An 18,102-nucleotide genomic window follows, 5' to 3' on the forward strand; every position below is an offset into this window, starting at 1 on the left:
TTCAGAGCTGCAACATCACTGGAGTGCCCAAAAGCACAAGGTGTGCAATACTCAGAGGCATGGCCAAGGTAAGAAAGGCTGAAAGACGACCACCACTGAACAAGACACACAAGCTGAAACGTCAAGACTGGGCCAAGAAATATCTCAAGACTGATTTTTCAAAGGTTTTATGGACTGATGAAATGAGAGTGAGTCTTGATGGGCCAGATGGATGGGCCCGTGGCTGGATTGGTAAAGGGCAGAGAGCTCCAGTCCGACTCAGATGCCAGCAAGGTGGAGGTGGAGTACTGGTTTGGGCTGGTATCATCAAAGAGGAGCTTGTGGGGCCTTTTTGGGTTGAGGATGGAGTCAAGCTCAACTCCCAGTCCTACTGCCAGTTTCTGGAAGACACCTTCTTCAAGCAGTGGTACAGGAAGAAGTCTGCATCCTTCAAGAAAAACATGATTTTCATGCAGGACAATGCTCCATCACACGCGTCCAAGTACTCCACAGCGTGGCTGGCAAGAAAGGGTATAAAAGAAGAAAATCTAATGACATGGCCTCCTTGTTCACCTGATCTGAACCCCATTGAGAACCTGTGGTCCATCATCAAATGTGAGATTTACAAGGAGGGAAAACAGTACACCTCTCTGAACAGTGTCTGGGAGGCTGTGGTTGCTGCTGCACGCAATGTTGATGGTGAACAGATCAAAACACTGACAGAATCCATGGATGGCAGGCTTTTGAGTGTCCTTGCAAAGAAAGATGGCTATATTGGTCACTGATTTGTTTTTGTTTTGTTTTTGAATGTCAGAAATGTATATTTGTGAATGTTGAGATGTTATATTGGTTTCACTGGTAAAAATAAATAATTGAAATGGGTATATATTTGTTTTTTGTTAAGTTGCCTAATAACTATGCACAGTAATAGTCACCTGCACACACAGATATCCCCCTAAAATAGCTAAAACTAAAAACAAACTAAAAACTACTTCCAAAAATATTCAGCTTTGATATTAATTAGTATTTTGGGTTCATTGAGAACATGGTTGTTGTTCAATAATAAAATTAATCCTCAAAAATACAACTTGCCTAATAATTCTGCACTCCCTGTATATATATATATATATATATATATATATATATATATATATTATATATACAGATAAGTAAGTAAAAAAAGAGTTTTTAAATTTGTGGGATAACCACTTTAGCAAATTATATATGGTGACGCCAAATACCATTCCATCATTCCAGTTTTTGCTTCATGCATGCCTCATTAGGTGTAATTCTGGTCACGATTGCGGCACAAAGGTCCTTTGCTCCGCAATCTGCAATTTTTCCCCGCTCATGCTAGATCTAAAAAAGTGGCCGTGGTGTGCCCCAGGAAGAGGATGGGTCAGCAGGCTCCTCTCATTTACCATTTTGTACGCCTCTTTCAGGTGTAGAAAATGATTTAAATATAAGACAGCAAGTAAGCTATTTTAAATTTAGAAGCAGCGGTGGATGCGCTGAGGTAATGTTGGGGCCAGTATCTCTTTGTAACTTCGGCGGAACCACCGCCAACCATGGCCTTTTTAAGGGCTTCTAAAACCGGTCTTAATAAATGTGCTCCACATATTCCATTATACCAGCTAAAGATAATGCTGCTGTGGAGGAGTTTTCTTGACCATGTATTATTGAGTTTAGTTTTTTTTTTGTTTTTTTTCATTTGAATGGGTAACCATATAGTACTCAATTTTTTCTGGCTTTTGAAAGAGGCCACTTGCACTGTTCTGTTTTCTACAATCTAAAATAAGAATACTGAATATTATCAGGACCATAAAGATTTCACCTAAACCTATACTTCAATGACAGAAAGGTGAGCCAGTGCTTTAGTTGCCGTCACACATGGTATTGTCAATAATATAACATTTCCTTCATGCTATACCACCTAAAGTCAGATCTGCATGTATGCTTTTGAATGTTACGCAATGCTCCCTTTTAATCAGCAGCTCTTGTGAGACCTTTAAGAATATGCTACTCAGCTTACAACAGATGCTTCTTGATTCTTTGAAATTTTCACTATTCCACATGTACAAAAAATGTTAAAGGCGTTATCAAGGGAACAGTAATCTAAATGCATGATGAAACATAAGATTGCATTCTGTTGAAAATAATGTCTTTCTGAAGGGAATACTAAACTGCAAGGCCTTGTTCAATAGTGTTGAACAAAAAAAGTTCACGTAATGCCAACATTCAAATTCATGTACACTTCTTGTGTTAACAAGTCACTAGATGCAATGCACTATATTGTCATGCCATGTCAGTACATTTCTGGTTATATTATATTAGCTGGTAAATAAAGCAACTAACTTTAGTATTGCATTTTTAGCACCGGACAAATGTCAACATGTCTTCATCCTACTCACACTGACAGCATTTCAAATTAGGTCCAAATGTATTCAGTGATTAGGTGACCCTGCAATAGGGCTTCCATTTATAGTGGTAATGTAAATATAAGGGGGGATTCTATCTGTCATCTAGCATTCTAAGTTTTGATTTTTTTTTTTTTACTCCAGACTGTCACAAGCAACAATGAGAATTCCACTCATCTCCCAAAATATGGCTTCAAGTGTAGAGACAAAAAGTTGTTGATTCTGATTTTGTTGGTGTAAGAGGTTCTCGTGATGGCAGACTCCATCCACCTGCCCTATTAGTACATAGAGGCATCATAGAGAGCTTCCACTTTATGAATCAGGACAGAATGCCACTGTATAAGAACAGAATCTACTCTGGGGAAATGGCCCATTAATGCCTTATACAATCAGACAGTTGAGTGACCAGCATATAACATTATATTTTCCTTGCAGAGTTCACAGGAAAAATGTATAGACAAATGTGACTTCATGGGACAATCTGTTTAAGGGGATTCACTTTGAGTGGCAGATAACTCTAGTCGGCGTTGTCAACTTTTAGGATATTATTTTTTATGTTGAGTAATGCCAATTGATATTATGTAGGAGAAGCATAAAAATCAAAGAATAACCAGTAATCACCAAGTCCTATCACAAACCAATGTAGCATTGATAGAAGATTGCACTGAATACCCTGGACCCATAGTGGGGTGCTATGTTTACATTACACTGACTGTAGGTATGCATGATCTTACTGGAATGATTGACAAGGAATAACACAAAATTTGAAGGTTCAGCAATATTCATGATATTATTGTATCTATATAGGTAATGCTGTAGAGCTATCCTAATAACATAAGTATTCAGAACAAAACATAGATTAAAACCCATTTTACATGGGCTAAAGATTAGGACAATAATCAATATCATCCATGCAACCAAACAATTATACAAATGCAATTTTTTTTTATAATTGACCAATGTAAAATCATTTGTTGGCAGTCCATTTCCCTGTGTAAACAGGGATGTGCTGCTGGCAAATAATATATCTGTATAAGGATGAACAGTCAAAGTAGCAATCCTACAGAAAGAATGATATGCTGCATGTGAATGCAGATAACTGAGCTGGCAATCATCAGGAACATTCCCGATCATTGCCCTGCTCAATTGCCTAGGTAGATTTAGATCTACTACATTTTGAGAAGGACACATTTGCAACTTCAGTGAACTTGATCAGGATAAGAAATACGAGTGTGCAATGGAAATGTTAAGGCTTGAATTGGTTTGGATGTGTCATATAAATCAATTGATAATGGAATCCATTTAAACCAAATACCATACCAAAATGGCATACATGTACAAAAAGCTAGACCTATCATGTAGGCTTCCTTCCAGTTCTTCAGGTAATGCTGCAGAGTCTGCAGTATCTCAATGAGTTTCTGTATAAATGACACCAGTGATGTATGGCTCCCATTGTTAATAACAAGAAGTTGTATATTTGAGTAAAAATACATATTAAGTCATAGTGGACATACATTTTTACTCCCAGAAGACAAAATGTATTTCTGTGATTTTTCCCTTAGCCTCTGCTGAGAGTGATCTCATGTCTGCTATAGATATTTCTATAAAATGTTACTCATATTTAGCTTAAATATGTATCATTATCTATCACCATTTGCATAATGACATATATTTTTTCCAGAACTTCTTTCAAATAGTTAGCAACCTCTTGGATGAGGAGAACAAAGAAAAGTGGGAAGAAGCACAACAGGTAAGACAAGTATAATGATTTAATTGACTTGAATTATTCAGGACTTTTCACTTGTTTCCCAATGTATAATGTTTGTGGCATGTAAGAAAAAACTGACAAATGGTTTGAATTCATTTGAATATGATTCAGCTATGAAAATTCTTATTCAAACACAATTTACTGTATAAATATGGGTATACATGTGTGTATAGGGCTAATGGGAAGTTAAAATGGTTATCCAGGACAGTAAAATTATGATCTGTTCTTACTACAGGCCATCAATTTATAATCATTTAGAATCCTACGCAAAGGTCCCCCGTGTATCAGAGGGATTAGTATATTGTTTGTCTAGTCACAGTGGTGTATATTTGGTGTGTGCCTCAGTTTATACGTATATGTTTAGAAAGCTCTTCATATAGAAATGTAATATATGATTTCTTCAAGTTCACCAAAGGGTAGTTATTACAGATGTGTGCTTCCTTGACTCATATATCCCTGCATATATGGCATGAGGTGTTAAAAAAACATGAAAAAAGTATGTCTGATGGATGCTTTGACTGATACTATTCATCACAAAACTAGTGCCCATAGGCCCCTATGTTAAAAAACATACCTTATGCAGTATGTTAAATGCATAAATGTATACATACATACTGTATGGCCATGATAGATGTCTCCAACTGCCATATGTTACCCATAGGCTACCAGTCCTGTGTAAAAAAAAATGCATGCTTTTAACATATACAGTTTTTTTTTTAACTAAATGGTGTGAGATGGTGCTAAATTGGTATGGCAATGCAATTCAAGGAAGGTTAAGGTTGGACACATCTGTATATCTTTTTTGCAAGTTCCAAAGTTTCCTTCACAACTCTTACTATCCTGGACAGAAAAATCAGGAAGGGTTACATGTTTGTAGGCACATTTTTGATGTTGATTCTTGATTATAGCGAAGGGACTACCAGTTAAAACAGTTGTCTATTATATCCATATGTCGCAATATGGCATAGAACTAAAGGTGTCCCTGTGAGTAAGACCCCATTAATCCTGAGATTAAACCAACTTCTGCACAGTCAGTAGAAAATATGTTGGGAGTAGAGATGAGCAAATCGATTTGTATGAATCAATTTGTTCATCAGAGTTGACGAGCAGTGAAGGGCTGTCCCCACTGCTCAAGAAGCTCTCCCCACCCACCGGATTGATAGGGCCAGATATCTCATCCAGCCTTGTCAATCTGGAGTCTATGTTGCTGCTCCGAGTGGCAGCAAAGGTACAGTGATGCCAATGTGTAGTGGTGCTTGTACAGTCAGTGCTCTGGTAGCAGCAGCAGAACCTTTGCACTTGCATCACTACTTGGAGTAGCAGCATAGGTGTGAGATTGACAGGGCAAGACTAGATGTCAGGCCCTGTCAAAGAAGGAGGGAGCAGGGACAGACCCTCACTGCTCGAGAACTCTGAACAAATTGTTTTGTACGAATTGAATCACTGATCTCTAGTTGGGAGGAATTGCCTCAGATATATCCATAATCAAAAAATTCCCTTTACAAGTGAGACATTAAAGTTTTAGGTGACCCTCCTTCTGGTACCATATAAAGATTATAATAATATAATTGAATATAATAACATAATACATGAATGCCCACCACATCAACTCCTTTTTTTTTATGTGACTATATATCTTTGGATGGTGCTGGAACGGCAGCAATAGGGAACTGTTTGTCTCTATTATCTGCTCATAGATGAGCAATTATGTTGATAATGAAATCCCGTGACATAGTTACAGGGCTCCAACATTAGAACTTCTATTTAATCTTTCTATAGATTTGATAATTAATTCTACTCACTTGTTTTCTGCACTAGGCAAAGCCTATTCCGTTAGGTGGCCATTAAGCAGCTGTTTCAAAGAAGATTTGTTCAATACGTTTGAAATATTTCTAATTTATATTATTACCATTACATCTCTAGAAGGGTGTATGGTGTCATAAAAGCTATGAATATGCCTGTGTGATTCATGACTCCATAATGTTGAATTGCTGAAATGATTACAAATTACCATAAGCTAATATGTTTGGATTTGGGGGAAATTTTTGTTAATGTTACACATTAATTTGACAGCTATATTTGAAAGCAATGTGTTGTACATATAAGAAATGAGCATAGATGGCTAATCAGTGAATAGTATGAAACAAAGGTATAAAGCTGTTGTCAAAGCGTATGAGTCAGCTGCAAGGCATCCAAAGTTGCCATGGAAACAAGTATGTGTAGTGCCGTAGAAACGGTTGCTTTGTTGATCCCAATACAATTATTTTGCAGTATTAGAGCAGGGAGAAGCTTGTTAGCAGTACTGTAGGTTTTACTCTTTCATTTTTGTGAGACCCCATACTAAAAGATACAAGTTGTATCATTGCATTGTGTGTTTATTGGCTTAGTATTTGCTCTGTAGCCTTTTCTATTCTTTGGAAATGTTAGCTTCTGTACAGAAGATATGGATGACATTCTGTGCAGTGCAGCTGCAGAGGCTAGCACATCCTTTTTATATTAATTGTCATCGCAACAAACCAGTAATTATGGTTTATATATGTACCGGATGGATGGCAGCACCCAATTTCTCACAAAACTGCCATATCACAGCTGCTTTTTTGAGGACACTGTTAAGGTTGCAAATGAATGAGCATGGTCTAAATGTTCGATAAAACACTATATCACAATTTACCTTACTGGCCTTCAATGTACTGGTATATCACCAAATATATATAACCTGTTTTATTATGCTAGCAAACACATATTGGATGTTCTGCTGGACATTCAGCAGCAAGGTCATGTCTATCTAGCTTATGTAACCTATTGTCTGCTATCGTCACTGTAATCTTCAATTCTAGATTTACCCAGGCTCGATAGAACTGATGCAGGTCATTGAAGATTTTATACACATTGTCGGAATGGGAATGATGGATTTTCAGAATTCCTATCTCACAACAGGAAATGTAGGTAAGAATCAACCTTTGATTTAATAGTTGTTTCCAAAAGTTGCTTTGTAATCTTTTTAATCAAAATACTGAACTTCTTGAAAAGGAGCTAAAATATTTTTTTTATGGTAATTTAATTAGGCAAATTTACCAAATGTATCTGTAACATTTGTTGGTCTTCTTTAAAGTCCATGGTCATGCATTAGTAACTCAGAAGTAAAAGCAGTAGGAAAAGTGTAATATTCTATCATTTTATAAAGATCACTTTTTTTTATTTGTGGTTACAGCCTTTGCGGTTTGTCACTTTTGAATTAACTTCTCAGATAGTGTAGTTTCGTTAGCATGTTCCATCAATATGAATGTGGTAGATTACCATCAGTTTCTGATAAACTAATACAAAGGTGACAACAATATGGCTGCATTTTTCTTGTCACTTTTGCAAAAATAAGATTGCTATAACAAAACAGAAAAAGGTCAATGTCTCTATAAATAAACTATAATTACCCACATTTGATTGTTGCTTTAATTCATCATTTGCTAGTACATGCCATGAGGTGTAGGGTGTTTTATTTTGTAATAGAAAAAAATAAATTCCCAGTGATGTAAAAGATAAATCTGCCAAATTTCAAGAAGATTGGAAAATATTTAGAGGTTGCACACTTTGATTAGCTTTGTAAAAGTAGGCAAAAAATACAACTTGTCAATGTTAATTACTTTTATTGGGAAACTAGAAATCACAAACTTAAAATAATATTAAAACTAGACACTAAGAATAATAGGTAGTATAACACAAAACATATGTTATATTAATCAACTTTGAGCGATGCAATCCCTTCTTTTGTTAGCTTGGTGACGACTTTTCTATGATGCTCGACTACTCTCAACAAGAATTGTTTTTGTTGCTCGTCCCTGACCGATTCGTTAAACAGAGCAATTCCTCTTTCTGCGATATAATTGACCACCTTAACCCCTTAGGGACACAGCCTTTTTACACCTTAGGACCAGGCCATTTTTTGCAAATCTGACCAGTGTCACTTTAAGTGCTGATAACTTTAAAACGCTTTGACTTATCCAGGCCGTTCTGAGATTGTTTTTTCGTCACATATTGTACTTCATGACACTGGTAAAATGAAGTCAAAAATAAATTTTTTTTTGCACAAAATAATACCTAATTTACCAAAAAATCTCAAAAATTTGCGAATTTCAAAGTTTCAGTTTCTCTACTTCTGTAATACATAGTAATACCCCCAAAAATTGTGATGATTTGACATTCCCCATATGTCTACTTCATGTTTGTAGCATTTTGGGAATGATATTTTATTTTTTGGGGATGTTACAAGGCTTAGAAGTTTAGAAGCAAATTTTGAAAATTTTCAGAAATCTTCAAAATCCCACTTTTTATGGACCAGTTCAGGTTTGAAGTCATATTGTGAGGCTTAGATAATAGAAAACTCCCAAAAATGACCCCATCTAAGAAACTACACCCCTCAAGGTATTCAAAACTGATTTTACATACGTCGTTAACCCTTTAGGTGTTGCACAAGAGTTATTGGCAAATGGGGATGAAATTTGAGAATTTCATTTTTTTGTTTATTTTTCCATTTTCACCCATTTTTTCCACTAACAAAGCAAGGGTTAACAGCCAAACAAGACTTTATCTTTATTGCCCTGACTCTGCCGTTTACAGAAACACCCAATATGTGGCCGTAAACTACTGTACGGCCACACAGCGGGGCGTACAGTGAAAGGTGCGCCGTTTGGTTTTTGAAAGGCTGATTTTTATGGACTGGTTTATTTACACCATGTCCCATTTGAAGCCCCCTGATGCACCCCTAGAGTAGAAACTCCATAAAAGTGACCCCATCTAAGAAACTACACCCCTCAAGGTATTCAAAACTGATTTTACATACGTCGTTAACCCTTTAGGTGTTGCACAAGATTTAATGGAAAATAGAGATACAATTTCCAAATTTCACTTTTTTGGCAGATTTTCCATTTTAATATTTTTTTTCCAGTTACAAAGAAAGGGTTAACAGCCAAACAAAACTCATTATTCATGGCCCTAATTCTGTAGTTTACAGAAACACCCCATATGTGGTCGTAAACCACTGTACGGGCACACGGCGGGGCGCAGAAGGAAAGGAATGCCATACGGTTTTTGGAAGGCAGATTTTGCTGGACTGGTTTTTTGACACCATGTCCCATTTGAAGCCCCCCTGATGCACCCCTAGAGTAGAAACTCAAAAAAAGTGACCCCATTTTAGAAACTACGGGATAGGGTGGCAGTTTTGTTGGTACTAGTTTAGGGTACATATGATTTTTGGTTGCTCTATATTACACTTTTTGTGCGGCAAGGTAACAAGAAATACCTTTTTGGCACAGTTTTTTTTTGTTATTTACAACATTTATCTGACAGGGTAGATCATGTGGTAATTTTATAGAGCAGGTTGTCACGGACGCGGCGATACCTAATATGTATACAATTTTTTTTATTTATGTAAGTTTTACACAATGATTTCATTTTTAAAACAAAAAAAGTTTTAGTGTCTACATAGTCTAAGAGCCATAGTTGTTTCAGTTTTTGGGCGATTATCTTGAGTAGGGTCTCATTTTTTGCGGGATGAGATGACGGTTTGATTGTCACTATTTTGGGGTGCATATGATTTTTTGATCGCTTGCTATTGCACTTTTTGTGATGTAAGATGACCAAAAATTGCTTTTTTTACACCGTTTTTATTTTTATTTTTTTACGGTGGTCACCTGAGGGGTTAAGTCATGTGATATTTTTATAGAGCCAGTCCATACGGACGCGGCAATACCCAATATGTATACTTTTTTTTATTTATGTAAGTTTTACACAATGATTTCATTTTTGAAACAAAAAAAATGATGTTTTAGTGTTTTCATAGTCTAAGAGCCATAGTTTTTTCAGTTTTTGGGCGATTATCTTAAGTAGGGTCTCATTTTTTGCGGGATGAGATGACGGTTTGATTGTTACAATTTTGGCGTACATGCGACTTTTTTGATCACTTTTATTACCTTTTTTGGGGAAGTAAGGTGGGCAAAATTTCTATTTTATCATAGTTTTTAATTTTTAATTTTTATGGCGTTCACCGTTCGGGTAAAGTAACATTACTGTTTTATAGATCAGGTCGTTACGGACGCGGTGATACCAAACATGTGTAGGGAATTGAATTTTTTTCATTTTTAATCAGTGATAAATGTGTTTTTTGATTTTTACTTTTTTTTCACTTTTTTTCACTTTTTTTTTTACCCAGACCCACTTGGTTCTTGAAGATCCAGTGGGTCTGATGTCTATATAATACAGTACTGTACTCTATATAGGGTACTGCACTGTATTTTACTTACACTGAACAGATCTATGCTTTCAGCATAGATCTGTTCAGCACCATGGACAGCAGGACGCCTGAGCAGGCGTCCTGTTGCCATGGGAACCTTCCCCGTCTGCCACAACTTCGCAGACGGGGAAGGGTAAGGACTGGGGTGTCGGGGGGCTGTCTGGGGGCTCTCTCCCTCTCCCATCGGGGGGCTGCAAAGGCACAGCAGCCCCCCGATCGGAGAGGGAGGGAGCTCCCTGCGCTGTTAACCTTTTCCATACAGCGGTCCGTACGGACCGCTGTATGGAAAGGGTTAAACGGCTGACATCGCATCAACGATGTCAGCCGTTTATACCAGGGTTCCAGCAATGTGCTGGCACCCTGGTATACCCACTCTACACCAACGATTACGCAATGGGAGGCGGGCGGGGGATCGCGATCCCGCCTGCCGCACCGCCCGCCTCCCGCACCGCCCGCAACCCTCCCCCTGCACCACCCGCCCACATAATATCATTCTGGGGTGCAGGGGGAGGAATAACATATATATTCTGGGCTTTGTAAAGTTTCTGATCCCCGCGGTCAGGGACCGCAGGGATCAGAAACGGCAAAAAGCGCATCAAACCGCAGGTCTGAATTGACCTGCGGTTTGTTGCGATCGCCGACATGGGGGGGTCACGGGACCCCCCCGCGCATTTAGCCTAGGTGCCTGCTCAATGATTTGTGCAGGCACCTTGTTCCGATCACTGCCAGCCGGGCGGCAGTGATCGAAACAACACATGACGTACCGGTACGTCATGTGTCCTTAAGTACCAGGGCATCATGACGTACCGGTACGTCATGTGTCCTGAAGAGGTTAAGAGCGTTCATATGGCTTCTTAGAGAATCACTGCAGTATTCTGTCACGTCCTGGATCCAAAACAATTCAAATAACATCTTTGTTTCATTAGTAACAAAATGGCTCAGGTCTTTTCCTTCAAAAACTAGGTTTTTACCCTCAGAAGCTGTAGCATATCCAAATCATTCTTTGGAGCCCATCGACTTACAATTGCCTCGTGCAAAAAACAAACATGTATGAGGCTGACAAAATGTGCAACCGTTTCATTCCTTTCAATTCTCATTGAGGAATATATTTAACTGGTTAGTGAAGAGGACAATTTTAAGTGCATATATGGTCTTTGTTATCCATCTTGCTTGATGCAGAGCCCTGGGATCCTGAAACTGAAGTCGTTTTTAGACCAACCTCCTAGGAGTGAGAGTAGTACTAAAAGTGATCAATGTGTGAAACCCCTAAATATTATCCAATCTTTTTGAAATTTGGCATATATAAATTTTACATCATTGAGACTCGGGGCGTAAGCAAAGTCATATGAAAATCACAGCTTTGGAAAAATGAAACACCCTAATGAGGTGGGACATGATATCCATTCATTACTTAGATCTTCAAGTTGTCAGTCATTCAATGACACTACATGAATTCAATCACAACATATAACCTGCTGAAAAACCATGCAATTAATTTGTGCTATAGAATTGACTTAATGACACAACCCACCCCTGGAATTTCTGCCTCTGGCTCTTCACCTGCTCCACCCATTTGTCTTTGCTCCTTTATAGCAAGACTACCACCCTCCCCCAGTCTCTGGGGCCCCAGCCTCCCAGGCTGTGTAGAAACTTGAAAGGTGACTTACCACCAAAAAAAGATTTGGGGACTATCTCTTCTGTTTCTCCTCACTTTATGTGCTGCTATAGCATGTCATTATGGCAGATCATGTCATTGGTAACACATGTCAAGTCCAGTCAAATGTGTGCTGGCAGATACGTGACATGACTGTCTGACGATCATTGCATTACTCTAGGCACTTAGGCTAGACCAGGGATGGGCAAACTGCGCTTCTCCAGCTGTTGTAAAACTACAACTCCCAGTATGCCCAGTGCCTACAGCTATCAGTCTACAGCAGGGCATAATGGGATTTGTAGTTTTACAACAGCTGGAGAGCCGCAGTTTGCCCATCCCTGGGCTAGCCAATCATTAGCAGACTCTGCTACCACAGCCAATGCTGATTGGCCAGAACCCAGCAGAGAGACAGAGTTCTCATCGGAACTTGCGTAAGGGCTACTATGGAGTCACTGTCTGTGAGGCTGATGGACTAAGGCAGGGGGCCGAACACAAGGATAGCAGAGAGATAGAAAGCGGCATTTGAGCTTGAAGCTAAGGTATTAAGTATAATTATGGGGTGAGGACATTTGCCCATGGCTAGACCTCCTTTCACCAAGTACCCTATAGAATTGGAGAAATAGGGGATTAGTAAATTGAGCATACCATTTAGTTTTTCAATAGATGTACACCATGGTGAGCTGTTTTAAAGATTATTTCCCCTAGACAACCTTTTTAATTTGGATCACTTTCAACAATATAAATTAGTTTTTTTTTATGTTTCATGGTTTGTTTTCTTAAGTAGAGAAGCATGACTAACAAGATGACTCAGTTCTGATGCGAATAGTTCTGATCTCTTTTGTAAGTAAACAAATGAATAAGCTCCCAGATTATTTCTTCTGTAAAACTAAAAAAATATTAAGACATGTAACATTTAAATAATACATGAAAGAGAACAGTGCACTTCAGTATCTTTATATTTTAACGTTTTATTGTGCCGGCAAGCCAAAACGATGCTGAATGTAACAATTTAGTCTTAGACTTTGGATCTTTTTCAAACAGGATTACCACAGTAAACTCTGTACTTTTAAAGGCATTGTCCACCTTTTATTAAATTATATCCTATCCTCATGACAACCCATCCCTAACTAATAAGCAAAAGTCCAACGCATCGCACCATGTAGATCAGCAGTTTGACAATAGCTCCGGAGACGGAAGCAGACAGCTCTGTCTAGTTTGTACTGGAGTGAGCTTGTCACAGCAGTGCTTCTCCCTTATTCATTGACTTAATAAAAGGTGGACAAATATGAAAAGATATTCTCATTTGAGACATGTATATTATAGTCACACTATCTCTAACAGGTGGCATTCCAATTCTGACTGTACTGGGGTGCCCAGCATTTTAAAGAGAAAACAAGGTAGTCATACATAACGACTTCACTCCAGTCACTAGCCCAGAAAAATGTGACTGTCTTTTGAAAAACATTCTGTGTTATGATAGTTGGAGGTCACACAAAACAACAGCACCATGGATCACATGTGGCCCTTGGCCCACAAGCTGTGCACTTCTACTTCAGAGTTAACATGAGTCGATCTATCAAGTTGATCTGTATGGTGCTCAAACTATTTTTTGATATAGGAACATACTGTACTGACAATAGATAAGAGCTTTATAGTGATTAGAAGCAGTCCTAAAAATATATATTGTACACATTTACCAAAAAGGAAACAACAGGAGAAAGGGCCATGTCTGTAATAATGTAAGGCCTCATTCACAGAACTTCTTTGAGCAACATATTTTAGTCCGTATATGTAGGGATGAAGATGTTAAACAACATATTTAGTTCTAGTATACTGATTGCATTGCTACTATTGTATGTCTTTATTAGTGTTGATCGAGCATGCTCGGCCGAAACATCTGTTCGGCTCGAGCATCTCGATGCTCGGCACATGGCGGTACTCGGCCAAGTACAGCATGTGCTCAAGCGCCATGCTTGAGTCCCCCCCCCCCCGCTACGCAGCCAATAAACATGCAGGTAAGTACTGCCCTCACTGTAATGCCAGTAGCCATATTGGCTACTTGCATTACAGTGATTGGCTAGCCGGAACACGTCATTGGGTGCTATAAAGTACCTGATGACGCATGTTCAGCTCATTCGTAGTCAGGAAGAGCTGAGCATAGGAAGGGATAGAGAGTGTAGGGAATCTAATAGAATAATTTTTTGTACAAAAACATTTCAGAGACCCAAAAGTCCTTGTAAGGACTATTGTGTGTTACAACAGCAATATATATTTTTAGCGTATCCTGCGCTAAATACCATGTAAAAGGCCAGTTAAATAACTTGCGCCACATCCCCTGTGTAAAGTGTGCGCATCCCTAAAATATCAGTCACATCCAAAGTATTTTTTCCGTAGATGGTGTCTGCTGCGAACAGTTAAATTATTTGCGCCACATCTCCTGGGCAAAATTTGCACGTCCCTAAAATATCAGTGAAATCAATTGTACTTTATCTGTAGATGGTGTCCGCTGCGGACAGTTCAATTATTTGCGCCACATCTCCTGTGTAAAATGTGTGCATCCTAAAATATCAGTGAAATCCAGTGTACTTCTTCCGTATATGGTGTCCGCTGTGGACAGTTAAATTATCCACGCAACATCTCCTGCTTAAAGTGTGTGCATCCCTAAAATATCAGTGACATCCAGTGTACTTTTTCTGTAGACCCTGCGAACAGTGACATTACCTGGGGTACCTGTCCTGTATAACGTTTCCTGCGCATACACTTCCAAATCCTAGGCTACTGTACGTGTGACATACTTACAAGCATATATCACATTTAGAATGAAGAAGGCAAGCAGTAAGGGATGGAGAAGTAGCCCTAACGCTGATGGTGCACGCAGAGTCCGTGGCCCTGGGAGTGGAGAAACTGTGCCTGCTGCCAGAGCAACAGAAAAACAATCATCAACGATACCTAGCTTCATGTCCTAGTTTGCAGGGCGGTGCAGGACAATGCTCGCAAAGTCAGCCCAGTGCGAACAGGTGGTCGGTTGGATTGCAGCAGATATTGCTTCCAGTCGGTTAAGCACTACCCTGTCTTCCACCAAGTCCAGTCTCAGTATCCAGGAGCCTGGTCAACACAATCCTCACCCTAATCCTCCTTCCTCCCACCATGTACAGTTTAGGCAAACAAGTGATCCCACACTCGGATATTCCGAGGACCTCTTTTCATCGCCATTTCTTGATTTGCCCTTTTCGCCAAGCATGCTTGAAGAGGGACATGAGATTTTGTGCCCTGATTCCCAACTTCTTGAGCATCCATAGTCACAAAAACATGAGGTCGGGAACGGCAATTAGTGTTTAATGAGGTGGATGATGATGAGACACAGTTGCCAATGACTCAACCGCAAATACTGTCTCAAGAGGTTGATGAAGAGGATTAGACACAGTTGTCAATCACTGAGGTTGTGGTTAGGTCAACAAATCAGGAGGATGATCAGAGTGGGGAAGTGGAAAAGGGGGTGGTGGACGATGAGGTCACTGACCCAACCTGGGAAGGTGGAAAGCGAAGACAGCAGTAAGAAATAAAAAAAGGAGCGTAAATGGGGGATTTGGGTAGTAGAAAAGAAAGGAGATGTGGATGGGGGAAGGAAATAGAGATGAAGAGAGGGATGGAAATTTAAGTGGCTGGATGAAGAGGAAGAAGAGATTGAAGGAAGAAGGGAATAGAAAAGAAAAAGAGGCGCCAAGGGATTCCAAAGAGTTAGAATATGAGAAGAAGCAAAGTTGTAAGGCTGCTCACACAAAATAGAACCAAGGTTCAAATGGCCTGACTAGCAAGCCATGGCAAATGGTAGAAACAAGAAAAACCAGTGGAGCGCCAAGTAGTGGAAGGAGCTGTGAGAGATCTATGGTCCAAATATCAGATCACAACTTATGAGATCCTCCTTTACGTGTTTGGAAGAAAGTCCCTTTATTGTATAGCCCAGTGAGATAAAAGGGTGGAGAACAATTATACGTATTAGCGGTTTTTACGGCTAGGAATAAAATATTGATAAGAAGATATTTTTAAAAATATAGGTAAGGTGATGATGTAAATTGTAATTAGTGCAGTGTTCCACTTAAACAGAGAACATACATACATGCATGCAGTCGTATGTTTTTACTCACTTCTACAGGGTGGTTGGCGTAAGATAAACTCAAGACACTTGACGCCAAGCCCCCCCTCGCCGAGGTCGCCTGTAGAGTATTGGATCCCCTTGTTGTCCTATGAATAGATAACCCGGTGGACTCCAGACGTTACATAAGATTTCCTTTATTGAGTAAGCTGGATTTTATAGACAGGCACACTGATAGGGCGCTCCACGTGTTGGACTGCTTTCTCTGATCACATGACCCAGAACAGGAAGTGCATTCTACCTGTGGAACGCACAGCAACTGGTCCAGGTAAATTTTTATTATTGTTAGACTAAAGTGTGTACGTAAATGTTCACACATAGCTCAGAGATGGTGGTCTTTTATTTTATTTTATTGTTTGTTGTGTCCCCATCTTTTCCGGCGGCTATAAGACCTATAGCTGCGCATCGGAAGCGAACTTCCAGTCTCGTGACCTAGAAAACCGGATATGCATTCCACCGGTGGATCGCGTAATGTCCAAGGTGCGGCATTGAATTTCATTGGGGGAAGTTTTAAGATCAACAAAACTCGAACCCCTGTTATTGGGTATATAGAGGGTTAGCTCTAAACGAGTTTAAACGAGGAGAAGAAGGAGTCACATGAATATAAAAATAAATATACATTTTTTGAGGAAAGTGCATACGAAAATGAGCCGGGGCGTGAACACTAGCAACCAGACTACCACCAGCATGATCCGCCCCAAGGCATTCGAGTACCGTAATAAGTGGGACGAATGCCTGGGTCCACAATCTGTGTGTGAAAATCACACCATTGCCTCCTCTTCTCCTATGTTACATGCTGGCCAATCCCCTGTCGAAGGCGCAGGCCCGTATGACATCCACCCTGCAGCTGGACCTTGCAAGCACAATCAGTGACCACATCCACTTCTTTGTCCCAGCGCAGCATCCAAATGTCCTTACCCCAGGCCTTTAAACGCAAGCGAAAATACCCAGCCACTCACCCATTGGCCATAGCACTAAATGCACAGATTTCCAAATTACTGGCCCTAGGAATGTTGCCATTTAGACTTGTGGACACTGAGACCTTCCGCAGCCTGATGTCGGCAGCCATCCCGTGTTATGCAGTCCCCAGCCGCCACTATTTTTCAAGGTGTGCCGTGCCCACCTTACACAAACATGTGTCTCATAACATCACACGTGCCCTGACCAATGCAGGTCCTGGGAAGGTCCACTTAACTACAGACACATGGATCTGTGCATTCGGCCAGGGATGCTATATTTCCCTGACGACAAACTGTGTGAATGTTGTGGACCCCAGGAGCGAGACGTACCCTGGGATGGCACAGGTGCTACCGATACCAAGGATTGCGGGCCCTACATTGATCAGGATTTCCACCAGCACCTACGTTAGTGACCACAAACCCCACTTCTCCTCCTCCTCCTCCACTTCCACCTCTGAATTATCCATGTGCAGCACAATCTGTCGGTAGCTGGAAGCAGTGTAGCACTGCAGTGGGGAAGCGGCAACAGGCCGTGCTGAAGCTGATATGCTTAGGGGACAACCAGCATACCGCCGCAGAGCTGTGGCAGGGGATAAGAGACCAGACTCACAACTCAACCTGCAACCAGGCATGGTTGTGTCTGATAATGACCGTAACTTGGTGGTGGCTTTGGAGCTCGACAAGCTCAGACACATCCCATGCCTAGCCCACGTGTTCGACCTTGTGGTTCAGCAGTTTCTTAAAACCTACTCCAATTTGCCTGTGCTACTGGTGAAGACGCGCCGCGTGTGTACACATTTTTGCAAGTCATTGACAGCTTCAGCCGGTCTGTCAACACTGCATCAGCATTTGAAATTGCCAGCTCACCGGCTATTGTGCGACATGAGCA

General features: G+C 40.1%; 1 protein-coding gene across 2 annotated transcripts in view; it reads left to right on the plus strand.

The window, feature by feature from the left end:
* Positions 1 to 18,102, plus strand: part of ADGRB3 (adhesion G protein-coupled receptor B3) — a 1,058,998-nt gene that overhangs the window by 601,252 nt on the left and 439,644 nt on the right. For both annotated transcript variants that reach the window (XM_044289463.1, XM_044289464.1), the window contains exons 11-12: positions 4,078 to 4,146; positions 7,002 to 7,110. In XM_044289463.1, coding sequence (XP_044145398.1) covers positions 4,078 to 4,146; positions 7,002 to 7,110 — 178 coding nt within the window. The remainder of the gene's footprint in view (positions 1 to 4,077; positions 4,147 to 7,001; positions 7,111 to 18,102) is intronic.

This window comes from Bufo gargarizans, chromosome 4 (assembly GCF_014858855.1).
Source record: "Bufo gargarizans isolate SCDJY-AF-19 chromosome 4, ASM1485885v1, whole genome shotgun sequence".
Taxonomy (NCBI): domain Eukaryota; kingdom Metazoa; phylum Chordata; class Amphibia; order Anura; family Bufonidae; genus Bufo; species Bufo gargarizans.